This window comes from Odontesthes bonariensis, chromosome 10 (assembly GCF_027942865.1).
Source record: "Odontesthes bonariensis isolate fOdoBon6 chromosome 10, fOdoBon6.hap1, whole genome shotgun sequence".
NCBI lineage: Eukaryota > Metazoa > Chordata > Actinopteri > Atheriniformes > Atherinopsidae > Odontesthes > Odontesthes bonariensis.
The window spans coordinates 35,561,578-35,588,214 of record NC_134515.1 but is presented as its reverse complement, the minus strand read 5'-3'; the positions used below and the strand labels follow the sequence as shown (position 1 = coordinate 35,588,214).

General features: G+C 45.9%; 1 protein-coding gene across 2 annotated transcripts in view; it reads left to right on the top strand.

Moving 5' to 3' along the window:
• The window catches only part of lama5 (laminin, alpha 5), a 124,984-nt gene that overhangs the window by 18,962 nt on the left and 79,385 nt on the right, over window positions 1-26,637 (top strand). For both annotated transcript variants that reach the window (XM_075475381.1, XM_075475380.1), the window contains exons 3-6: window positions 16,317-16,434; window positions 18,218-18,336; window positions 18,887-19,057; window positions 19,958-20,055. In XM_075475381.1, the coding sequence (XP_075331496.1) occupies window positions 16,317-16,434; window positions 18,218-18,336; window positions 18,887-19,057; window positions 19,958-20,055 (506 nt within the window). The remainder of the gene's footprint in view (window positions 1-16,316; window positions 16,435-18,217; window positions 18,337-18,886; window positions 19,058-19,957; window positions 20,056-26,637) is intronic.

The window sequence follows — 26,637 nt, the reverse complement described above, 5'->3', positions numbered from 1 at the left end:
CTAGAATTCAGTTCAATTCAGATCACTTTTATTTATATAGCGCCAAATCACAAGAGATGTCCCAACTAGAAATGTTGAAGTTACACAGAAGCAGCTCAGAGTGACGACATTTTCCTGACTTCTTTTTCTTTCGAATTATCAGGACTCAGATCAGGACTTTTTTCCACATCTCACTCATCATCATCTTCCATGGATGAAGAAACAAACGCCTCATAAAGTGTACAGAAAAGAGGCAGGGGAGGAATTAAAGTGTAAGAAGGAGGAGGAAGGGGACAAAGAGGGAAGTTTACCCATCTTAATGTGACAGTAAATATTGGCTTCAGCCAAGTCAACTCTGCAGGTTGTTTGAGTTTCTCCTCTCTCCGAGGCTGGCCGCGAGATAAAGGAGAAGGGGGAGGAGAAAGATAAGAGCGACCGACGGAGAGCTTCAGAGAAAGAATTGGGTCACCTTTTATACCATGCTTTCCATCAAAAGAACAGTGAAATGTTTCAGGATGGGCATCTAAAATCTTTTTGTTTCTTTCCAAATTGTCCAAATGAAGGTGGTTGTTTTGTGATTCAGAGAAACGAGCCAACAGTACCATCCATCCCTGTTCATGTTGGGCAGATTGTGGAGGGAAATGTTCAGAAATGGCAGTTTGGACTGACATATTTCCCCAGTTGCATTGAAATGTAAACACCAGTGTGTCGGCTGCAATGAAATCTAGCCACAAAATTGCAAATTGCAACCAAATTACACACGTTCTTGGTCCGAGTTCAGTGTTGAATTGGTGTCAGTGCAGGAGAAGTTAATGTAAAGAAGAACAAAGGAAGAGTAAAGGAAGGAAAGCAAACAGGAGGGAATGTTTTCCCCCAATTAAATCCTAAAATGGTGAATGGGAGTGGAACAGAGGTCTGTTTGTCTAACACTCATAGATGCAGAGGGGAAGGTCAGGGAGGGTGTGGGATGACACAGATTTTTCATTTTTAATAACGCTGCGCTCAAAGTCACTTTCATCAACGGATTTTTGGTTCAGTTTGATATCACAACAATTATAGTAGAAGATTTAAAGAAAGAGAAAGTGGAATAAAACTGTCAAAATGCAACAGGTAGCTGCATTTCTTGTTGTATTTGAATTTATTATAATATCATAATGATTCTTATTTTCACACAACTCATGATTAATAAAAACGTGGTGATGGGCAGAAAATAGATCTGTGAAAATGTGACAGGCCGTAAGAAAAGTGTCCATCTCAGCAGGCAGATAACAACGTCAATGAAACATCTTCAGCAATCAGACTGAGATGATTTTTGCCAAAAGTCACTTTCAGAAGCTACTGTGACCACCTGACAGAGAGGTTGTGTTCAAGTGTTGCTGGGACTCTTGGGCGCCACGCTTGCTCCACTTCACAAAGTTCCAACCATGGGGTTAAACAAACGAATGAGACACCAGCAGCTGTTGGCAAGGACGGAAGTTGTGACCTCGTTACCATCAGCAGGATCCATTCACTCTGCCATCAAAGCAGGAAGAGCTGGAAACAGACATTTGTACTGACGGGGAGTGTTAACTGGGGACTGAAGGAGGCAAAACGAGAGCCGCGGCAGCTGGGACTGGATCTGTGGAAGCCCGCAGCTGGAGAGCTTCAGCACTCCCCGTCTTACTCTGTACCACAGGGGGAAAATATGTTGGCACAGCAGAAGATTCTTTCCCCTGTCTTAGAGCATCATATGCACAGAATTCAGAAAATCTAATAAGCTTTTTCTTCAGATAACATCTTAACACAGGTAGATGAGCTGGTGTGAAAACTGTTGTCTTTCTTAGATTTTATCATGAGGAGATGAAGAATGTTCAGTTCTTCAGTTCCCTGACTGGAGGAGCTCCAGCAACACTTTTAGCTTTGATGTTTTCTGCTGTAAAAACTATCCTCATCAACTCGAACAGCAATGATGACTTTTGTTTTTTACTGATCTGAGATTTGGGGTCTAACTTTGGACTAAGTACATCAAAGATTACACCAGCGTGCAACACTGACTTCTGTGTGGATGCAAAGAACGAGAAAAAAAAAATCTTACTCTTCTTTTTTTTTCTAACTTACTGTGTGATTCCTCAATGTTTTACGCAGAAGCTAGACTCTCTATCACTCTCTTCCTCCGGACAACCTGTACTCCCCCTCCTCTCTCTTATCTCTTCTACTCCTCCTCTTCCTCCTCTCCCACTCTGCTTTCATGATGGAATTTGAGCCAGCTGTCCGTTGTAGTAAGACATCGATGGTGCACCTCAAAGAAGGAGTGAATGCAGACCGTGGAGAAAGTCAGGGTCATGGCAGAGGAAACCTCCCATCTTTTGCCCTCTGTCCTCCCTCTCTGGGCCTTTTTTTCCTGTCTTAAATTCCTCTAAACTCCTCTTTTGTGGTCATTTCCAGCTGTCGATCTATCAGCTGTCTGAACTCTAAAGCATTATTTAATCACTTCAGATTTTTTTTGGAGTGATCACAAATTAGGACTGGAGTTCAAGCTTTTTGTTCTCTGAATGAAATGAGAAGTAAATGTTGAATTCACTTCAGTTCTGGTCTCTCTTGTACTTGTTGCTTTGCAGCATAAGTCAGCGGGTTGCCATAGAGTGTTAGCAACTGTAGAAGCTCCTTTTACCACCAAGAGTTCAGTAGTTCCGAATATTCATCACAGTTTCAGATCATTTAGTTTTGTGACTGAAAAAAATGTTTGGCATTTTATGTTGAAAGTGAAATTGTCTTATAACGGGCCCCTTTGAAGCTGACGTAAGGCCAACTTTTCCAACCTCACGGTATGTTTCTGAGTTGGATTTCTTTCCGCAGCAGATTGCAGCTTGGTACCAGCTTTTTCCTTTTCTTGCCATGACACGTTGGAAAGAATTTTTGAACACTATGCAAAGCATCGTGAGAACTGAAAAAAAAGACACTTTTTACATTTCAGGCATGTTTTAAAGGCCCTGGCTGAACGTGTACGGACTGGCTGTGGAGATGTATGCAGCTCGTGTCTGTACATCCTGTGCCTCTGGCCAGTCAAATGCCACCTGGAAAACAGCGTGGTTTCAATATCAAGGTGGTAGTCATAGGGAATATGTTTGCTGTCATTAGGAACGGTTCTCTGAAAATATGGTTGTGTATTTTTCACTTGCTTTCATTTGGAGGCCTGTTGGCAATGTGTAGCAGCAGGTTCCAGCGTTTTCTGTCTGGGAAAAGACGAGTGTTAAACCTGTTGGCTTCATAAATCAGGTTTTTTAAACGCAGGATTTCAATTTTGGTCCTGTTTATCTGTTTAGATTGGAGCATTTGAGTCATTTGTTGCAGGCTTACAGGTCACTTTAACTAAGAATGTGGGATATCCCCACCCTTAGCCTGAGGCCACTAAAGCCCACTTCAGAACCAGGCTTATCTCTGCTTTCAGTATTCATTCACTTAACTCCATCAGGCCCTACTGCTAGTCCTGGCAAATATGTTAAATACAGTCAAATTAATGACAAAAAAGATATGTATATCAGTAGGAAGTCTGATATGTGAGTAAAGAGAGCAGAGGAATGGCAGTACAGCAACGTTTCTTAAAGGGATAGTTCGCCTCTTTTGACATGAAGCTGTATGACATCCCATATCAGCAACATCATTTATGAACATTGACTTACCCCCTGTTGTGTCCTGTGAGCAGAGTTCCAGTCTCGTTTTGGCGTTGACGAAGGTAGTCCGGCTAGTTGGCTGGGATTTAAAAAATAAAGCGTCTTGCTTCTCAAAACAATATGCGTTCAAAAGAGTAATACATTTACATCACAAAGTCATTGTCCAGAAAAAGTCAGACCTCACAATCGCTTGGCTCTATTTTCTCTCCCTTCATATCACTGCGTGCTGTGTAGACCGTGCAGACCGAAGTGCAGACCGAGCAGTCCCCTGCTTCTGAGCAGCAAACACCGGAAGAGGTGCGGCTGTCGGCAGGCGGCAGCAGGGAAGAAAATATGGGAGAATATGAAGGGAGAGAAAATATGGCCAAGCGATTGTGAGGTCTGACTTTTTCCTGGAGAATGATTTTGTGATGCAAATGTATTACTCTGTTGTTTTGAGAAGCAAAACGGTTTATTTTTTACACCCCAGCCAGCTAGCCGGACTACCTTCGTCAACGCCAAAACGAGGCTGGAACTCGGCTCACAGGACGCAGCGGGGGGTAAGAAAATGTTCATAAATTATATTGCTAGGATGGGATGTCATCCAGCTTCATGTCAAAAGAGGCAAACTATCCCTTTAAGCCAGGAATTTAACCTGGCTTTAGAACCTCCAGTGACCCGTCCATTTTCCGTACCTGCTTTAACCAACTCAGGGTTTCAGGATGGGTGTTTGCATGGCGTGTTGCCAGTCTGTTACAGAGGCCAACATGGGGCCAGATGAGACAAACGACCATGCACATTCACACCCACTCCTACAGTCAAGTTACACAAACCACTTCCATTGACATACATGATTTTTGGACTTTCTCTGAGATGAACCTTCCTATCATCAGGTACCCCCTGCCATTATAACATCAGAGAATGAATAAGCAAATATTTTGCTATTAAATATTTTTAAGAGTGCAAAATTGCTGCTTTTTTAAAAAATTTGTCTTACTGAACTAAATATTCTGTATTCCCTGCTGTCTACAAACAAAACTGAAGAGCAAAAAACTGCAGATTGTCCCAAAACATTATGTTCTTATTCATTCAAAAGCTTCCTGCCTTTCTATGTACCAGTAGGCTTTTTATTCCCTTCTCTTTTAATGAGCCTGTGGTGCAACACTTTCCGAGCATACTGAACCCTTATTAATTTCATTTCATACGAATGCAGTTGTTTTCAGCCCTGGAAATTCAAGATGACATGTTTAAAGAGGCATTTTGTTTTAAACGGTGAAACCTGAGACTGTCATAAAATGTTTTCAATGAAATCTAAGAGGAGCTGTGAGAACTATCCCTAAGGATCCACTGAGGAATTCAGTCTTGGAATTTTCAAGAAAAAAACTCCAGATATTCCTGATATCCTGGAGAGGCACGCAGGAGCAGTGATAATCTCATAGTTACGACCTGGTGGCAGATGCAGGAAACCGTGTGTAGCTTCACTAAAAACTGAATACACACAACGGTAAAAATGTGCAATCGCCTTCCTTTTGCCAGATTTATCGAGCTGTGAGGATGCTTAATTCATCTTAATCATGAAACCATATGCACGTCGGATTTCCACTTCCATCTTTAACCACAAAAAGAAGCTGACGTACCTTAGTTTGCATCTAAAAGTGTTGTTTGCACTTATGAAACGGAGACCCTTTTATTAAGAATTATGAATGCATGATATATTCATGTAAAACCTTTTTTTTCACTCCCTGTAAGCGAACTGTAGAAAAAATATGTTGCGGCGGGAAAAGTGGAGTGAAGTAGTCTGTAAGATACTATAGACAACATCCTATTCCCTGTCTATCACAGTACTGACGTCTATAGATGTAGATATAGTTATCTATATTTTAGTAGGGCAGTGGGCAGCAACGGGAAGCAAAGCACAGGAGAGCACTTAAATCTGTTTAAAATTTGATTAATGAGCCATGCAAGACACAGCAGCTCCTTTCTAGAGTTACACTGACAGACTGTACAAGGAGTAAATCAGCCTCTCACTGCATCTATGGAGGATGGTGCGTTTGTGTCACTCCAGCAGCTGCTTCTCGGTCTGGCACCACTGGACACCCTCACTGTTAGAAAGCAGGGGATAAGTACAGTCAGCGGAAATAGTTTGAATGGAAAGATTAGTGCCAGCAAGGAGTCTTACAGGAATAGTTTTATTCGGTTTTTAGACATACATCCTCAGCTAATTTCAGAGGGAATGTCATTGAATTTCTGGACGTTAAGGTATTAGAGGCTATAAAATAACAGCTAATAAAAGTTGCTGAAAACTAGTCAAATAACTTCAAGAAGATACTATGATGGTTTTACAGTCTGGTAGAATATAGTCTCGAGTCTTTGCCATTCTGTGCAGAGGGAAATGATAAAGGAGGTCTACATCTTCTACATCTTCCTGAATCTTTAAATGGAATCCTCACACTGACAGATGCAGCTGCAGCCCTGCTTCTCCTGTGCAGCACTGCCATGCCCACATCTCCATCGCTTTCCTCTATAAAGCACAGTTTCCCCCTATGAGCTGCCACCTTACCGTGGTGGGGGGGTTTGCGTGCTCCAATGAGTCTGGGAGCTATGTTGTCTGGGGCTTTAAGCCCCTGGTAGGGTCACCCATGGCAAACAGATCCTAGATGAGGGACCAGACAAAGAACAGCTCATAAAACCCCTATGATGAATACTATCTTTGGAGAACGTGTACCTTCGCCCGGGCGTGGGTTACCGGTGCCTCCCCCTGGAGCCAGGCCCAGGGGTGGGGCCGCCGGCGAGCGCCTGGTGGCCGGGTCTGTGCCCGTGGGGTTCGGTCGGGCACAGCCCGAAGAAATTACATGGGTCCCCCTTCTGACGGGCTCACCACCCGTGGGAGGGGCCATGGGGGTCGGGTGCTTTGTGAGCTGGGCGGCAGCCGAAGGCAGAGACCTTGGCGGTCTGATCCTCGGCTACTGAAGCTGGCTCTTGGGACGTGGAACGTCACCTCTCTGCTGGGGAAGGAGCCTGAGCTGGTGCGCGAGGCTTGCGGTTCCGGCTAGATATAGTCGGACTCACCTCGACGCATGGCTTGGGCTCCGGAACCAGCCTCCTCGAGAGGGGTTGGACTCTCTTCCACTCTGGAGTTGCCCGCGGTGAGAGGCGTAGAGCAGGTGTGGGCATACTTATTGCCCCCCGGCTGTGCGCCTGTACATTGGGGTTTACCCCGGTAGACGAGAGGGTAGCCTCCCTTTGCCTTAGGGTGGGGGGACGGGTCCTGACTGTTGTTTGTGCTTATGCACCGAACGGCAGTTCAGAGTACCCACCCTTTTTGGAGTCCCTGGAGGAGGCACTGGAGAGTGCTCCTCCGGGAGACTCCCTCGTCCTGCTGGGGAACTTCAATGCTCACGTGGGCAATGACAGTGAGACCTGAAGGCCCCCCCGATCTGAATCAGAGTGGTGTTTTGTTATTGGACTTCTGTTCTCGTCACGGACTGTCCATAACAAACACCATGTTTGTTATGGACAATTGACACCAGGACACCCTAGGCCGCAGCTCGATGATCGACTTTGTGGTCGTATCGTCGGACTTGCGGCCGCATGTCCTGGACACTCGGGTGAAGAGAGGGGCGGAGCTGTCAACTGATCACCACCTGGTGGTGAGTTGGCTCCTCTGGTGGGGGAGGAAGCCGGTCAGACCTGGCAGGCCCAAACGTATTGTGAGGGTTTGTTGGGAACGGCTGGCGGAATCCCCTGTAAGGAGGAGTTTCAACTCCCACCTCCGGCAGAGCTTCAGCCATGTCTCGGGGGAGGTGGGGGACATTGAGCCCGAATGGGCCATGTTCCGTGCCTCCATTGTTGAGGCGGCCGACCGGAGCTATCGCCGTAAGGTGGTCGTTGCCTGTCGTGGCGGCAACCCCCGAACCCGCTGGTGGTGAGGGAGGCCGTCAAGCTGAAGAAGGAGTCCTATCGGGCCTTTTTGGCCAGTGGGACTCTGGAAGCAGCTGATGAGTACCGACAGGCCAAGCGGAACGCGGCCTCGGCGGTTGCTGAGGCAAAAACTCGGGCTTGGGAGGAGTTCGGGGAGGCCATGGAGAACGACTTCCGGACGGCCTCGAGGAGTTTCTGGTCCACCATCTGGCGGCTCAGGGGGGGGAAGCGGTGCACCGTCAACACCGTGTATGGTGAGGGCGGGGCTCTGCTGACCTCAACTGGGGACGTTGCGAGTCAGTGGGGGGAGTACTTCAAGGGCCTCCTCAATCCTACCGACACGCCTTCCGATGAGGAAGCAGAGTTGGGGAACTCGGACGTGGGGCTGAGGTCGCCGAGGTTGTTAAAAAAAACTACTCGGTGGCAAGGCCCCGGGGGTGGATGAGGTCCGTCCTGAGTTCCTCAAGGCTCTGGATGTTGTGGGGCTGTCTTGGTTGACACGCCTCTGCAGCATCGCGTGGACATCGGGGGCAGTGCCTCTGGACTGGCAGATCGGGGTGGTGGTCCCCCTCTTTAAAAAGGGTGACCGGAGGGTGTGTTCCAACTATAGGGGGATCACACTCCTCAGCCTCCCTGGTAAGGTCTTTTCGGGGGTACTGGAGAGGAGGATCCGCCGGATAGTCGAATCTCGGATTCAGGAGGTACAGTGTGGCTTTCGTCCTGGCCGTGGAACAGTGGACCAGCTCTATACCCTCGGCAGGATCCTGGAGGGTGCATGGGAGTTCGCCCAACCAGTCTACATGTGTTTTGTGGACTTGGAGAAGGCGTTCGACCGTGTCCCTCTGGGACTCTTGTGGGGGGTGCTCCGGGAGTATGGAGTGCCGGACTCCTTGATATGGGCTGTTCGGTCTCTGTATGACCGGTGTCAGAGTTTGGTCCGCATTGCCGGCAGTAAGTCGGACATGTTTCCTGTGAGGGTTGGACTCCATCAGGGCTGCCCTTTGTCACCGATTCTGTTCATAATTTTTATGGACAGAATTTCTAGGCGCAGCCAGGGCGTTGAGGGGGTCCGTTTTGGCGACCTCAGAATCGGGTCTCTGCTTTTTGCGGACGATGCGGTTCTGTTGGCGTCGTCGGGCTGTGACCTTCAGCTCTCACTGGAGCGGTTCACAGCAGAGTGTGAAGCGGCTGGGATGAGAATCAGCACCTCCAAATCTGAGACCATGGTCCTCGGCCGGAAAAGGGTGGAATGTCCTCTCCGGGTCGGGAATGAGATCCTTCCCCAAGTGGAGGAGTTCAAGTATCTCGGGGTCTTGTTCACGAGTGAGGGATGAATGGAACAGGAGATTGACAGGCGGATCGGTGCAGCGTCTGCAGTGATGCGGGCTCTGCACCGGCCCGTCGTGGTGAAGAAGGAGCTGAGCCAGAAGGCGAAGCTCTCGATTTACCGGTCAATCTATTTTCCTACCCTCACCTATGGTCACGAGCTGTGGGTAGTGACCGAAAGAACGAGATCGCGAATACAAGGGGCCGAATTGAGTTTCCTCCGCAGGGTGTCTGGGCTCTCCCTTAGAGATAGGGTGAGAAGTTCGGTCATCCGGGAGGGGCTCGGAGTAGAACCGCTGCTCCTCCGCATCGAGAGGAGTCAGATGAGGTGGCTCGGGCATCTGGTTAGGATGCCTCCTGGATGCCTCCCCGGTGAGGTGTTCCGGGCCCGTCCCACTGGGAGGAGGCCCCGGGGAAGACCCAGGACATGTTGGAGAGACTAAGTTTCTCGGCTGGCCTGGGAACGCCTCGGTGTCCCCCCAGAAGAGCTGGAGAAAGTGGCCGGGGACAGGGACATCTGGGTTTCTCTCCTTAGGCTGCTGCCCCCGCGACCCGATCCCCGGACAAGCAGCAGATAATGGATGGATGGATGGATGGAGGGTTGATGGAAGGAATAAACTGTAAGTTTCATTAAATTAGTTCATTTTAGCTTGAGGTGTGCTTTCTTGTTTTTTAATGAAAGAAGCGCTGATGCATGTTGGGGAAGATGGAAACATCTTTCACGAATAGGTTCTGGAGCCTATTCCAGCTACCAATACCTGGAAGTGAAGGTGGATGCTAAGACATCCAGATTCTCAATAACACTGCTCTCATTCACATATTTGACATGCTTTTTGTCCGATGGCCAAATGCGTCAGAAATGATGACTGAACCCCAGCGTGCTACTTTAAGCATTTCCAGGCTGTTGCTGTGCTCTCGTGAAATCCTGATTTTTGGATTTTTATAAACCAGCTCCACCTACGTTTACCATGATCTCCCACAAATAGGCAGGCTCACCAGGAGAATTGCTTCTCTGCTTCTCAATAAAGCTCGCATTGGAAAACCTTATCCCTGCTTCTGCGTTCCTTGGCCTGACAACCACAAAAAATTAGGATTTGGTGGTGATCCAGGTTATGGAATTCATCCATGAAATCTTTATCATCTCTCAGTACCAACACCAATGACAGCAGTAGTTTTGTTGTTGGTTAATGGAATGTGTTCGATGAACCGCAGGGTGCTGCAGCTGAAGCCACATGTGCGCATAAAGCTGCCCAGAAACGGTCCCTTCGGATAGGCTCAAGTGTCCCCGCTCTTCCACTCTCCACCTGTTCCCTGGAGGTTTTGTTCCACGTGTGGTTTCTTATTTCCACAGTTACATTACCTGAGGTAAAGGGAATGTGGTGCCACCAAGGAATGTTTGCAATTATTAAACCAGCTTGGGGCCAGACCCTCACAAACACAAACACAGCTGCATTCCTCAGGCACATGAAGTAGGTGCACGCATACATTCAGACAGTGTGTGCTTGCACCTGACCAGTGTTAGTTCTGAACTACAGACACAGATATCTTAGTTTAGGTGTGGTAACCTCAGCTTTACTTGAGAGAAGAATGATGATAGTTTCACTGCATTATGTGACCAAGAGATGCTGTTTGTTCCTTTAAGCTTTGCTTCCTTAAGAGCCGGCTTGCATTTAAATGGCATGTTGTTTGGTCAGACTGATAAGAGGCAAAGAACCTTGAACTCTGACTCATAACTCTAATAGTGAATAATGTTTCAAGCCCACTGAAATGTGCTGTAATAAACCTATGTGGAGATTAAGTTTTGGTTTCTGTTTCTTGCTTTTAGTTTTATTTTCCTTTTACTTTGCGTTTCTGTCATTCTTCTGGCAGTTTCTCCCTCCACACTTTGTCCTGTTGCTGGCTACTAGTTACCATGGTAATGGCTGGTTGATTGATAGGTCTACAAGCAATTCAGGGAGGCTGACCTGGGAGGCTGCCGCTAATCCATAAATCATGTGGAGGTGTGTGTGTGTGATGGGGGAAAAGGGGGTCAGCAAAACCTTTTGTGAAGTGTCTCTTTCCCCCTCTGTGTGTGTGTGTGTGTGTGTGTGTGTGTGTGTGTGTGTGTGTGCAACAGACTGGCTCCCACTGAGAATTGGAGACAGGCAGCCGCAGTGGTGTGGTCTTATTTGAGGATTGTGAAGAAAGTTCTCATCAGTGAGCACTTTCACTATAAATCAGATACAGATTCATCAGTGTAGTTTCAGGTGCTTTGGTAAGCAGGGAACCATAGTGACCAACATATTCTTTCTGTCCAACCAACAGGTAAATACTTAAAGATATTCAATGTAGAGTAATATAAAACATGTTTTTTTTGTCTAAAAAAAGACTTGAATTGTTCATTTATTATTATTAAGAATTGATGTTGGATGATTGATTTTGGCTAATTGGGTCATTGTTTTGTTCGTACACAATGTTGTGGGGATCCACTTTGTACTGAGGCTGCCTTTAGTTTGCACTCTGGACACACTGATAAGATTTTAAAATCAGGTCTCAGGCCATTATTATTCATCATATATGTGTATATAAAAAGAAAAACACCGTGTACGGTTACAACGTGTGTCAACGTGAACAGAGGAAGTGCGTCAGGGTCAGGGATCAGGTCCTGACCTCATCTTCTATCCCTTCACCAAATCTCCTTTAAGCCATTTGGATCATTTTAGTGGAACTTTCCATAAATATGTCAATTTTGTGTCACCATAATATCATTAAAAGCATAACAAGCTGCTGGACAGAAGACATCATATGTAGATATTAGTCTTTGCAACTGAAATGAGAAACTTTGAGTATTCAGTGAGTCAGAGAATTAAAGCTGTGCAGCTTTTCAGCCCCGGTGACTTTTGGTTTTTCATTGGTGCCGTCTGGAGTCTCTCGTGTGACTGTTGCAGATCCATGGGAATCCATGGGGTCCTCCTTGTTTAGTCACCTGGGTGCTTTCTCAATTGGCATCCATGTTTGAGAAATTGGCACATTAAAGACAAATAGAATAGAATAGAAAAATACTTTATTCATCCCCATTCAAGTAGCTCAAAAAAATTATTAATATTTACAATGATTGTATATTAACAACAACAATACTAATACCAATTCTAATAAAAATACCACTACTAACTAATAATAATAATAATAAATGACTAAATAAATAAAATAAATAAAAATCAATCAATCAATTTGAGAAGAACTCAGCAGTCACTGTTAAAAAGCCTTATGGCTGTGGGAACAAAGGACCTCCTGAAGCTCTCAGTCCTGCATAAAAAAGTGCACATATCAGTACATTTTAGAGGTATAGAGGGGAAAACGTGCTTGTGGACTTAGCTGAAGTTCATATAAATGTGAGATTTTGCTTGTCTGAGTTTAAGAAAAGATCCATTAAGCTTTGATTCAGGCAGAAGCAGAGAAAAGATCTGCAGGTGTGTTCACATATATCAAGTTGAAAAGCTGTGCACAGAAAGTGGCGTGACTGAATGTGGGTTTTTTTCTGTTGGAACTATGTTCTCTCTTGGTCAGAGCTACAGAGTAAACTCCTGCAGATTTCCTCCACTTTGGCACTGCAGCAACTCTGCAGAAGTTCAAAGTAGAGCGTCTGATTTCCTGAAGTCGTGTGTTTTTGGTTTGAAAAGGATCTTCCTTCAGGTTACTCCCTGAGCAGGTCAGACTTTAACCCTGGAATCAGAAGAATGCCTCTCAATATCTTTTTCCCCAGAGGGACATGTAGAGGCCCAACTTTCTGTTTCCGGTCCTTTAAATCTTTCCCTCACACACACACACACAAACACATATGCATGTATGGCGTATTTACTGAAGCATTCACGTCTCTTTCAGGGAGATGTAGATGGAGGAAACCAAAGTGACACTAAAACTAAGGCCGTTGCTTTGAAGCTTTGTGTTAAAAACCCCAAATGAATGGACAGAAGAAGTTGGATAAATTCTACTGGGTGTCTTTGGTCAGGAAAAGAACAGGCTGCATTCATACCTCCCGCATCTCTCTGTCAGTCGGCGGTCTGAAAACACCCTCTGCCGACCCGCAGTGATGGAGAAGTTTTTTGTGTTTGGACCTCCTTGTTTGTGTATTGGCTAACTGTCGTCACCTGTGTCGGAGCTTCCTGTGTCAAAGAGGAAATCTGCAGATCATAGGCCTTGTTGCAGTGATGGAGCGTCAAAGAGACGGTAGACCTGTCATGTTGGGTTGTGTTGGCGTGGTGAAGGAGGACCCGGACGCAGATATTTCAAAGAAAAACTCTTGATTTATTATAGAAAAAAGAACAAAAAGCATGGCTGAGGAAAAAACTGTGGAAAAACAAAACCGGACTATGACTGTGAAAACATGAAGAGACCCGACATGACCAGGAGTGCTGGGACGTGGCATCAGTGAGGATCTGGCAATGTGCATGATGGAGTACAGCTGAGAGGAGAAACACAGGTGATGGAGGTACAGCTGAGAGGAGAAACACAGGTGATGGAGTACAGCTGATGGGAGAAACACAGGTGATGGAGTACAGCTGAGAGGAGAAACACAGGTGATGGAGTACAGCTGAGAGGAGAAACACAGGTGATGGAGTACAGCTGAGAGGAGAAACACAGGTGATGGAGTACAGCTGAGAGGAGAAACACAGGTGATGGAGTACAGCTGAGAGGAGAAACACAGGTGATGGAGTACAGCTGAGGGGAGAAACACAGGTGATGGAGTACAGCTGAGAGGAGAAACACAGGTGATGGAGTACAGCTGAGGGGAGAAACACAGGTGATGGAGTACAGCTGAGGGGAGAAACACAGGTGATGGAGTACAGCTGAGAGGAGAAACACAGGTGATGGAGTACAGCTGAGGGGAGAAACACAGGTGATGGAGTACAGCTGAGAGGAGAAACACAGGTGATGGAGTACAGCTGAGGGGAGAAACACAGGTGATGGAGTACAGCTGAGGGGAGAAACACAGGTGATGGAGTACAGCTGAGGGGAGAAACACAGGTGATGGAGTACAGCTGAGAGGAGAAACACAGGTGATGGAGTACAGCTGAGAGGAGAAACACAGGTGATGGAGTACAGCTGAGAGGAGAAACACAGGTGATGGAGTACAGCTGAGAGGAGAAACACAGGTGATGGAGTACAGCTGAGAGGAGAAACACAGGTGATGGAGTACAGCTGAGAGGAGAAACACAGGTGATGGAGTACAGCTGAGGGGAGAAACACAGGTGATGGAGTACAGCTGAGGGGAGAAACACAGGTGATGGAGTACAGCTGAGGGGAGAAACACAGGTGATGGAGTACAGCTGAGGGGAGAAACACAGGTGATGGAGTACAGCTGAGAGGAGAAACACAGGTGATGGAGTACAGCTGAGGGGAGAAACACAGGTGATGGAGTACAGCTGAGGGGAGAAGCACAGGTGATGGAGTACAGCTGAGAGGAGAAACACAGGTGATGGAGTGCAGCTGAGGGGAGAAACACAGGTGATGGAGTAAAGCTGAGGGGAGAAACACAGGTGATGGAGTACAGCTGAGGGGAGAAACACAGGTGATGGAGTACAGCTGAGAGGAGAAACACAGGTGATGGAGTACAGCTGAGGGGAGAAACACAGGTGATGGAGGTACAGCTGAGAGGAGAAACACAGGTGATGGAGTACAGCTGAGGGGAGAAACACAGGTGATGGAGTACAGCTGAGAGGAGAAACACAGGTGATGGAGTACAGCTGAGAGGAGAAACACAGGTGATGGAGTACAGCTGAGAGGAGAAACACAGGTGATGGAGTACAGCTGAGGGGAGAAACACACGTGATGGAGTACAGCTGAGAGGAGAAACACAGGTGATGGAGTACAGCTGAGAGGAGAAACACAGGTGATGGAGTGCAGCTGAGAGGAGAAACACAGGTGATGGAGTACAGCTGAGAGGAGAAACACAGGTGATGGAGTACAGCTGAGGGGAGAAACACAGGTGATGGAGGTACAGCTGAGAGGAGAAACACAGGTGATGGAGTACAGCTGAGAGGAGAAACACAGGTGATGGAGTACAGCTGAGAGGAGAAACACAGGTGATGGAGTACAGCTGAGGGGAGAAACACACGTGATGGAGTACAGCTGAGGGGAGAAACACAGGTGATGGAGTACAGCTGAGAGGAGAAACACAGGTGATGGAGTACAGCTGAGGGGAGAAACACAGGTGATGGAGTACAGCTGAGAGGAGAAACACAGGTGATGGAGTACAGCTGAGGGGAGAAACACAGGTGATGGAGGGAAGATGATGGCAGGTTAAGATAAACTGAGGAAAACGCGGCAAAAACTAAAGACGAACCAGGAACTTAAAACCGAACCAAACTAGCAGACATGACTAAAGCAGCTAATTGTTGAACTTGTTTTTGTACAGGAGCAGGCTTCTTCTGCTTAGTTAGGAACTTAGTGGTTCCTAACTAAGGGCCTAAAACAGAACGGTTTAAGTGCAAAATAACTTGGTCATTTTTATCAGCTAACGGGCATGTAGTTCGGAGAGCACGGAGCGAGCCTAAACGAAAACGGGTCTCACCTTACGGCCTATTTGTTTCAGACATGTATAACCCAAACCAACACCAACAGAACCATCAGCACCTCCTATATTTAATCACACACACAGAAGAGCCGGAGGGATTAGCTCTAATGTTATTATATATGCCTCATTGTGTTATTCCACTGTGTTCTGTTTCAACTGGGGAGCAATTTCAAGGTCTGACAGAGAAAACAGTGCAGCTGAAATACTCAGCCTTTCCCCACAAGGACAGTTTGTCATCACCATCTCACCAGCGTCAGGGCCTTTCAGGAAATGAGCAAAGGATGACGAGTGACTGCAGGCGGCTGCAGGCGGCCGGGCAGAGAGCACAGCCGGCTGTGGATATTCCAACATCTGGGGCTCATTGGGAGTGAGCTTTTTGACAGTAACTCGTAACATAACATGTAACAGGACGTAGTAGATCAGAGGAAATGTAGTTGCTTTGGACGTGACTCCTCCTCACAGGGGAGAAGTTTTACGGGTCAACCGTTCAGGTCGCTGAAGCGGACCATTGCTTTTATGAGAGACGAGCAGCTGGCTGCTGCCTTTTCACTTGAGTTTTTCCTGCTTTTTATTAGCTTGTGTCCTCTTGTATCAACCCCACTATCTTTCATCTGTTTATATCCTTTCACTATCCTTTTCTTTTCGATCTAGTCTTTTCTCTCTCTTTTCATTACCTCATCCTTTCCTTTGTGCCCTGGTCGGTCATCATTGTTTCTTTAAATGTTCTCCCTCTGGTCCCTTCATATCCCTTTCCTTTCACTTTTTCTTCTTTTAGATAAAGTCCAGTTGAACTGAACGGTTCGTGTTCAAATGAAGCCCATCAAACCATTGATGATGCCTTCAGAACCAGCTGTCCAACACACTCATTTTCATGCTAATTGCTTCTTTTTTTTTCTGTGTCTCTGCAGCTCTTTCATGTGGCCTACGTGTTGATTAAGTTTGCAAACTCTCCCCGTCCGGACCTCTGGGTTTTAGAGAGATCTACCGACTTTGGGCAGAACTACCAACCCTGGCAATACTTTGCCTGTAAGTACAGGCACAACTTCACAAATATCTTCTCTTATAATGACACTGACACTGTTCACATGTTTGACTCCAAATGTAAAACAAGTCAGATTCCATGAGTATCACCTCATGCTCCCCCAACCTCCCCCAGGGTTGGGTTTGAGGCCACCTTTAATCTGTATATTAAGCAGCAGCATCCCTGAGGGCGGGCAGCTGGAGGGGCTATTACATCACATGGTTGGCTGGGCAGTCGTCAGCTCAGGTGGGCTGGAGGGGAATTCCAGGAATGTTTGCCGACAGGTCGCAGCTTGGAGCCTAGTTAAAAGAGACAGAAGCTGATGAGTCTATATGTGTGCCATACCTGTGTGTGTGTGTGTGTGTGTGTGTGCTTACACATTACTCTATGTGCAGTGGGTGCTCATGATGAAGAAGTTCACCTAGAAAATCTGAAACCTGAGCCCAAAAGTGCCCCAAATTCTTCATTGCTGCACCATGTGACTGTATGACTGTATGTGGCCTACAGCTGATGTGATGATGCTCACTGTCCCGCCCCACAATGCCCACATCCATGCATACAGTTTAAAGATAAACATTTTGCATCCTCAGGCAAGAAGGTGTACACACAACATGGACCTACACCGATCACCAGAACATTGAAATGCACCCGCCTAATATTGAGGAGATCCTCCTCATATTGTTAAAATTCCAGTCAGGCCAGGGACAGAGCCCCTGAAGGTGTCCTGGAGGGTCTGCCACCAAGACGTTAGCAATGGACGGGTCAGGTGCTGCGTTGTAGGGAGGGGCCCCTCTGGACTGAGCTTTCTTCCCGCAGATCCCAGGAGAAAGGTTGAGCTTTTGGAGTTCCCTGGTTAATGGAAGCACCTACGGCTCTTTCTCATCAGCGTGCAGCGTTGCTAAGGGAAACTGAGCTCCTGCAAAAGCCAACATTGTTGTTAATCTGCAGATCAAATTTCTCGGGCCCTCAAAGCTGTACATATCGGAGCTCTTTGAGCTGCCGCGGACTCGCTTGCACAAGAACACGAGCCTTGACATTGGGAGTCTTGACATTTTAAAATGTTATTTAGTTTTTGCTGCCTTTCCTCCGCTTTTTTAGAGGCACTAAGAGTAAGCGGCTTAGAGCTGAATGAGCCAGGGATTGTTGCAGCTGGTCCTGTTGCTTGTGTATCTATGTTAACGTGGAAGTAGATTTCCGCGTTCAGAGCTCAAATATTACACGGGGTTATTTCTACAAATACTGATGATTTTTCCATTCTAATTATCACAGAGAAGCCCGTCTTTAATCTGGCACTTAACGTGACCATAGGAGCTGCTGCCTTCATTGGAACGCTTGAGGGCCTTGGTGGAGGGGATACCAGAGGAAGAATCACAACATGACTGCACTTTTTGTCATACTTGTAGAACTGGGTTTGCTTGATACTTTAAAAGATGAAGCAAAACCAGCCGGGGGCCTATTCCAGCTGGAATTGGGCGAGAGGCAGGGTGCACCCTGGGTGGGACAGCTGTCCCATCACAGTGCAATCTGAGAATTTTGTTGCCTAAATATGCGTGTAAGTCACTGTGAGGCATAAAGAGATTATTCTGTTTGAAAAAGGAAAAGAGTAAGGACGGTTGGGTGAAACAGTTAGCTGATTATCTGGCCTGAGGAAAAGCTTTTAACTTTGGGGAACAGTCAAATGTTTTTACAAACATGTGGATCTGAATTCATATGAAATGTGGAATTCTTCTCTCTTTTCTCTTGTCTGTGTGTGTGTGTGTGTGTGTGTGTGTGTGTGTGTGTGTGTAGCCTCTAAGAGAGACTGTATCGAGCGTTTTGGTCAGAGAACCATAGAAAGAATCAACAGTGATGATGACGTTATCTGCACCACCGAATACTCCCGTATCGTGCCACTGGAAAACGGAGAGGTGAGTCTGTTTATGTGTAAAATACTTCAGCATCTCTGGCCATAGCGCTACACCAGAAACAGTAGTCACTGAGCAGTTTAGTTCTTTTTATGTCAAGGTTGCCTGATTCCGGCTTTTTAAAGGTAGTTTGCTGTTTTTGTTTATTCTCGTCGTCACATTGAGCATTTACAGGGCCGGGGTTTACATGTTCAGCGTCTTTCAGCACTGATTAACTGCAGATGAATTGAGACATTTGGGCTTTTCCCTGAGGTCTTTCACCTTCATTTAGCAAACCTTGTTTGGTAAATAAGTTGTGTTTCCTTAAAAAACATCATCAGTGCGGAAGCCGGAGGAGATATGTGGCAAGTCAGAGTTCCCAAACAGAAACAATGTGCTAACTCATTTCTACAAAAGTTCTACAAAATAAGAATCCTGATACTTCTGTCAGTCCTTTTATGAATATACCATTATATATTCAGTTCTGCATGTTAAAACATTTGTGTGTTTAATGGGCATATTTATTTACCTGCCAGCTAACTGCTGTTTGTTTGCACCCCCGCCCATCTCTCAGATTGTGGTGTCCCTGGTTAACGGTCGACCTGGGGCATTGAATTTCTCCTACTCACCAGTGCTCAGGGACTTCACCAAGGCCACCAATATCAGGCTCCGGTTCATGGGAACAAACACACTGCTGGGTCACCTGATGGGCAAGGCGCTCCGTGATCCCACCGTCACCCGCAGGGTAAGGCCTCACAGCTGGCCACTCACCATGGCACCTGACGGAGCTCTCATGTGTGGACTTCTCTGTGAGACGGCTGATTAAGAGACTCTAAAACTGGCTTGTGATGCTATTGTCTGCTGTTTGTGTCTACAAGAAAGAAAGTGTTCTGTATTTACAAGGCTTTTTTGAATACATGTTAGCAGTTAGATTTACCAGCTCTTGAACTTTTGATATCCTTGTTGAAATTCGGGTTTATTTCTTTAGTTCACGCTGCAAACCTATAAATGATGTGCTGATTTTGTTGCGGTGAGATTGCACCAGCAAACAGAGAAATATGCTCATGTGAGTCATACTATGCATAGTTATGAAAACTTTCAGCCAGAAATATGTGACTTTAGGGGAGAAGTTTTATGACACCATTAATATCTCCTGTATTATTATGAAATTTAGCCCAATAAACGTAAAGAGACTTTGTGAGTTTCTCTTCAGGCAAGAGAGATCATTTGTTGATCCTTTTCAATTCAATTAATTTTTATTTGTATAGCGCCAAATACAACAAATGTCATCTCAAGGCACTTAGATAATAAAGTCCAATTCAAGCCAATTGGAATTCAATTCATTGTAATCATAATTATTCATAAAATAATCCAATTTGTTCATATAGAGCCAATTCAAAAACAATTTCCTAGCCAAGGAAACCAACAGATTGCACTGAAACTATGTGTCTATCCTTTCAGAGTTTCATAGAGTTTTCCTACATTTCTGAAAATATTTAACAGCAAAGGAAATGCTCCCAGTGGCACTCATTGAACTTCTGCCTCATGGTGCGTTAACATTGAAAGCCAGAACGGCCTCCTCCAGACAGATAGTCTTTCTTAAAGCATTCCGAATAATAAGTGGTGTTCTGCTGGTTTCTTATAGTATTACTACAGCATCAAAGACATCAGTATTGGAGGACGTTGTGTGTGTAACGGACACGCTGAGGCCTGCGACGCCAAGGACCCCACAGACCCCTACAAGTAAGATGGAAGTTTTAAAAATGGATGAAATGAACAACATAGACGTCTGTATAGATGTCTTTCACACGCACGCACACGCACACACACACACACACACACACACACATGCGCACACGCACGCACACACGCACACACGCACGCACGCACACACACACACACACACATGCCCACACACACACACACACACACACACTGAATGAGGACATTGCGCTGTCATCACTCAGGAACTGTTAGCAAACAGCTTAAAAAAGTTGATGAATGTTATGTGGTGACTGAATGACGTCGGCCTGTTCTAACAGACTTCCACACACAGTTAATCACACTCAGCACTGTGAGACACAGTTTACAAAACTGGGTACTCCAAGCTATGATTATGATATGAAGCACAAGGGTTCCAATTATTTCTGGCTGTGTTTTCTCTCTGTGCCAGGGCTGTTTGCCTTCTTTTGGATAATGTACCTGCATACCTGTGATGCAAATAAGATCTAGGCTTTGTTCCAACATGTGGGCCTGCAGGCAGAAGGCTGAAAAAGTTGACATTTAATCAAGTAAATAATGTAAGTTCATGATAAGAAGAAGGACAAATCTGTTTCTTTTGGTTTTACAGTGCTAGAGATTTGACCCTGAGACTCCCGGTTTTTGTGAATGTGATGCATGATGTCAGTCCCATGCTGTGAGTGTTCGGTTGGTGCACAAAAGCTTGTCCTTTCCATTCTTGTTTTCCATTCAAAAGTACGACTCAATTTATCTGTACTCATGTTTGGCACCGACTTTATTTTCCTCTCCAGATAGTTTTGCCATCATGTAAAAGTGCCATAAATTCAGCTCTTTTGCAGTGACGTTGTTGGTGTGTTTACATGATTCTCTGAAACAAAGCAGAGGGTCATGCTGTAGTATCTGTCCAGCTTGCATGGAACCTCCACCTCGGTGGTACTTCTCTGCTCTGGGAAACCACATGAAGAAAATCTAATCATGTTGGGCCATACCAAGGAGTGGAGGAGAGGCAGGAGATGATAAAAAAAAAAATAGCAGATTTATTAAGCCAGAATATACAGTACAAAGATAGCTATTAATGGTTTCAGCACGAAGTAAATAATTCCTCACTATGTCCAGCTTGACCTTTGACACGTGACAATGATGCCTTTGGTTTCTCCCTTTTCACTGTCCAGAAGGCAAAACTTCATTTGCACAGAATATATATGAAAGTCAGACTTTTCAGCAACCCCCAAACCTAAAGATATTACATTTCCAAGCATGAATTGGATAAAAGCAACAACATGTCAGTTACACTGAAGTACCCCTAATATATTAAGAAGGATGGCTATTTGAAAGATTACATGCAGGGGGTACAAAATTATTCAGGGATGATATGCAGAATGATTGAGTGGGATTGTTCTGGTGGGAACACGTGTTGATGAAACACGGTCCAGCTTGTATATTTTAGCTCCGTTCTAAAGTACGTATCATGTGATCTAAGTTGTCACTTACACATTACACACATTATGAGACCGCTGCAGCAAGGCTGTGTAAGCTATTAGCATTCTGCATTAGTTTTAGTTCATATTTCAATGCAGAGCAAGAGTAAGAAGGGCCCAACAACAAACAAGCCGTGATGCTGAAAGCCACAGAGAGAGACTGACTTTCTGATTGTGGTCAGCATCTCATTAAAGTTATTTTTGAGGCAAGATGGAACTTGTTTTGATACCCGAGGATGTACTATGGACTGTGTGTGGGAGAATTTCCAGATAAGTGTATGTTTCTGAGAGGTGGAAGTGGAAAGTCTGTGATTGATTTAATTGTACGTTTGAAACTATGTTGTCTATGTTGACTCTTTGAGGAAACTGGTGTGGACGATGCTTATTTCCTCAGTAATGTGTGTGTTTGCCTGCAGGCTGTGCATTTTCCCATGAGCCATTATTACTCTGTCAAAGCAGCTTCGGGTCATATATGCCTGTACACACTCTTAGACACACACACACACACACACACACACACGCTTGAATGCGTTTACCCATTTGTTTTCCTTGTGCTGGATTCCTTTGTAATTCACTCACCCTGCACATGCACGTCCTACGTACACTAAGAAACACAACTTTGTGAAAGCATCTGGAGAAAGTCGTAAATGATTCAGCTCTCATCTAAAATCCCTCTTGTTATATAGATAATAAAGGATAATAAATCATAAAAAAGTATGATGAGCATCAGATGTACAGGCACTGCTTATCTGATGCATTTGACCCACACATCTTGGTGCTGCTTTGATTTTGACATCCAGGTGGTTCTGTCTTATGTTGCTAACCTTTGGGACAGAGTATTTCCTGAAGACAATATGCAATCAGAGGAGTATCCTGGAAACTTGGAAACGACAGGTTGATATTACAGTATTTAGTTGCCCATAAGTAACACTTTCAATGTTTTTATTAAGAAGTTAATTTGAGGGACATGTGAGGAAATGGGAAATTTCATGCTCGCTGCACAAGGGAGTCAAAAATAGCAAGAGGGTTGTAGACCGTTCTGTGGAGTATGGATGGATGGATGGATGGATGGATGGATGGATGGATGGATGCATGAATGGATGGATAGATACATGGATGGATGATTGAATGGAGGAATGAATGGATGGATGAATGAATGGATATTCATATCCATGAATATCTGAATATATTCAGACTGTGAGCCAGGCCTTCTGTCCAACATCAGTGTCTGACCCCACAAATGCTCTTCTGGAAGAATGGTCAAAAACTCCCAGAAACACTCCTAAACTGTATAGCTGCAATATAGCTGCAAAGGAAGGCCTAATGTCAAATTAAACCCTATGGACTGAGAATGGTATGTCACTTAAAGCTGCCGTCGGCAGGTCTAAAGTCGGAAAATTTGAACTGATACAACTTTCAGGTCCCTCCCCCAACCTCTAACAAGCTCCGAATCGCCCCCCAAACCCCTCCCCCTCTGTGGACGAGGTTGTGCACGTGAGTTCACACCAGTGTGAGCGCACACAAGCTGGGGCAGACTCACGCTCAGCAGCGTGTGCACAAGCTGTGATTGACAGGTAGGATTCCTCCACCCTAACTTGATTGGTTAAAAACAGCCGGGAGCGCTCGGTTTTTGCAAGCATGATTACAGGCTTCAGAGGGAGCTACAGATTTCGTTATTTTTCCTAAACAGCCTATTTAATATTCTACTTCCAGAATCCCATGACAGTTCAAGCTAATATGACTAAAAAAAAGTTGCCGACCGCAGCTTTAAGTTCATATGTGCGTAAAGGCAGATGAGACAATACTTTTGGCCATAGAGTGTATCTAGATATAAGTGATGCCCAATCCAAAGTGCTGTCTCTCCTAATCAGACCCGATTATTCTCCAAATATTTTTCCCGTTATATATGTAGCCCTTGTGGTTTGCTGAACGCCACCTAGACAATCAGTGGCTAAGGGATATCATGCTGAGCCTCCTGTTGCCCTCTCCATGCTCTTCGGTTTGGGATTGTATGTATGATGGAGGAAAAGCCGTTTGACTGTTGTGGGTATTAGTGAATGAGAAACACATTGCAAGCATGGCCTTCACTCACTTCATCACGAAGCATTATGTGGCCTTTAAACTCCAAATAGTTGAGTTTCTCTCATTCATGATGATTTTAGCTGTGCAGCTGCCGGTCACAGCACTCAGTTACCTGCTGCCTTTAAACACAGACCACCAGTCAGCAGACGGACTGTCATCTTAAACACACCTGCCAGATTTAACACTTATGTAAGGTCTCAGATTAAGCAAAAGTTCACTGCTTTACATTCCTTTACTCTGACACAAACCAGACAGTGGACCTCCAAACGCTCTATGCAGTCAGCAAAGATTTATTTGAAATTCTTGCTGTTTTTCCATCAGTCAAACACCTGCCAGCATTAAACAAGTGTCAGTGTAATCAGGCCTGTATTTCTAAACCTTTTGTTCATCTCATTGGAGAACATTTGAAACATTTTGATGAAAATATAAACCGCATCGCTGAGGAAAGTCCACATGCCTGTTCCAGTCCTCTAAATGTTTATGATACAGGAATTCCACCTAAGTTACATCTCTGTGTCCACTTCATTATCGCAGTGATGATTGTTTGACTGCCAGTGACAAAGCAGATATTATTTAAAAGCTTCTTTAAACAGTCTGCGAGGCTTCGTTTTTCCATGAAGTTCAACCATCCTTTCATGAGTGACTTCATCAGATGAGTCATAGGTTTATAACTGTTCCTCTTCAAGGGTTCATACTGATCTTTGGTTGAAAAAAGAAAGCAATGCACCGATTTTAGCAAAGCATGTCTGGATTGGAGCTGACGATGAATGGTTGAAGGTGAGGGGTCTATCAGCAGCCTCCTTTCCATCCAGCTCTGCCTCCACCTCCTACTGGAGCAGATGGAGCACGGATGGTCACGCTTTGTTAGTCTAACTGTTATTTTATTGAACAGACGGCTTGACTGTATTTAGATGTAGTATGATGTTGCTCATTTGAAATGTACTCTATTTTAATGAGCCAATTTGAGCTGTTAGCTAAGTTTTATTCACAGTTAAAGGTATTAAAAAACAACTTTACTAAGATTTTCTTGCGAGCTTGTTGTAAACACCAGAAAAGGAAGGTGCTTTAAAGCTGCAGGAACTTTGCCTATTTAAGTTTGATTGTATGTATGTCTGCAGGTAGATTTGTACACATTAAGTTATTCATCTAGGGATGCATACAGTATTCTGAATGAAAATTCTCTTGCAGTCTAAAAGCATCTTATCTGCAAGCTTGTCGCTGTCACTCAAACTGTTAATGGAAGTGTCTCCTGTTTTGTACCGCAGTCGTAGTTCATAGAAATATATTTGTTGGGTCATTTTTAGCTCCCGTCTCAGAGAAGGGAGGAGTGACATAACTGTGACATAACTGCGCCTTGCTTGTGTAGTGTGTGGTGATCAGTTGCACACATGAATGCTGTAATGCAACAGTAATGACTCGCACAGCACACACACATACAAAGAAAGAAAAATGTGCATGTGGCGTTCTCCGTGCCACTGCGGGTTCTTTCAGCGGTCTAATGAGGACTGAGACTCTTTGACAGTTTGTCAACGATTTTATTTATGCACACTCTGTTCTCCTGCACGGCCTCCTTCCCAGGCTTCGTCCAGGCGTCTCTCCTGTTCCTTCCCTCCCTGGCTCCAGCACGCTACTGTATATAAAGGAGAGTGATTAGACCTGTGGATGCTGGTGTGCTAATCACTCACCTGGTGCCGCTCCCCTGAGCTCTCTCCTGCAGCTGATGCGCCATGCCCCCTCCACATACCTCCACCGCCCGACTGACGGTGCGTTCACACCAAACGCGATGCGAATATTCGCATCGCCTTCATCGCGCGATCGTTGCCGCAGGTGTAAATTAAATTCCATCGCCTCAAACGCCTCTTTCGCGCGAGTAAAAAACAAGTAAATAGCTCAAGGGGCTATCCATGGCTGATCGCGTCCTTGTACCTGCTGTGGCAGTCCGAGATTCGTCTGAAACGCACACGCCGTCGTGTCTGGATCAGTGACATCATCCGGTGGTGCATTCAGCTCGGATAATTTCATCGCCTTCTCCAGGAGTTGCGTCTGGATGACGGCCGCCTCCAGCGGCACCCCAGGCCCACCAGGACCCAGCCCGACGACCCGCTCGGGAGGACCGGCGCTGCGATCTCTCGGCAGGACACCATGCCACAGGCGCCCCGCAGCTGAAACGGAGCCGCGGCCCAGCTGCGGAGCGCCTGCAGCCGGCGTCCCGCCGAGAGATCACGGCACCGATCCTCCCGTGGCGGCCGCTTCCAGCGGCTCGCCGGGACCCAGTTTGGTGGCCTGCTGACGTTCCTGGGCCCGGAGCAAATTCTCACGTGACAACTGCCCTAGTGTGTAAAGTTTTGCTCTCAGGTCCAGGACGTGCTGAACTTCATTTTTACTGGGGCTCGGACCTTCCTCCCAGCTTTCTTTAACTAGGTCCAAAACCCCCCGTGGTTTTCTGCCAAACAGCAGTTCAAAGGGAGAAAATCCCGTGGAGGCCTGGGGTACCTCGCGCACTGCAAACAGCAGAGGATCTAGCCACCTGTCCCATTTACCACTATCCCCGTGCACAAACTTACGGATCATGGATTTCAAAGTCTTATTCAGGCGCTCAACGAGGCCGTCAGTTTGAGGGTGGTAAACACTGGTTCGAATGGACTTGATTCCCAATAATTCGTATAGTTCTCGCAGTGTTCGTGACATAAATTGTGTGCCTTGATCAGTCAGGATCTCTTTCGGGATCCCGACTCGGGAGATCACTTGGAACAGCGCCTGTGCAACACTCTTTGCAGATATGCTGCGCAGTGGCACTGCCTCTGGATATCGTGTTGCGTAATCCACCAGGACTAACACAAAGCGATATCCACGTGCGCTTCGGTGGAATGGCCCGATGAGGTCCATCCCAATACGCTCAAATGGGACCTCGATCAGCGGTAATGGGCGCAAAGGCGCTCTCGGGATGGCCGGTTGGTTAACCAACTGGCATTCGGGGCAGGACGCACACCAGCGGCGAACGTCCGCCCGAATGCCGGGCCAATAG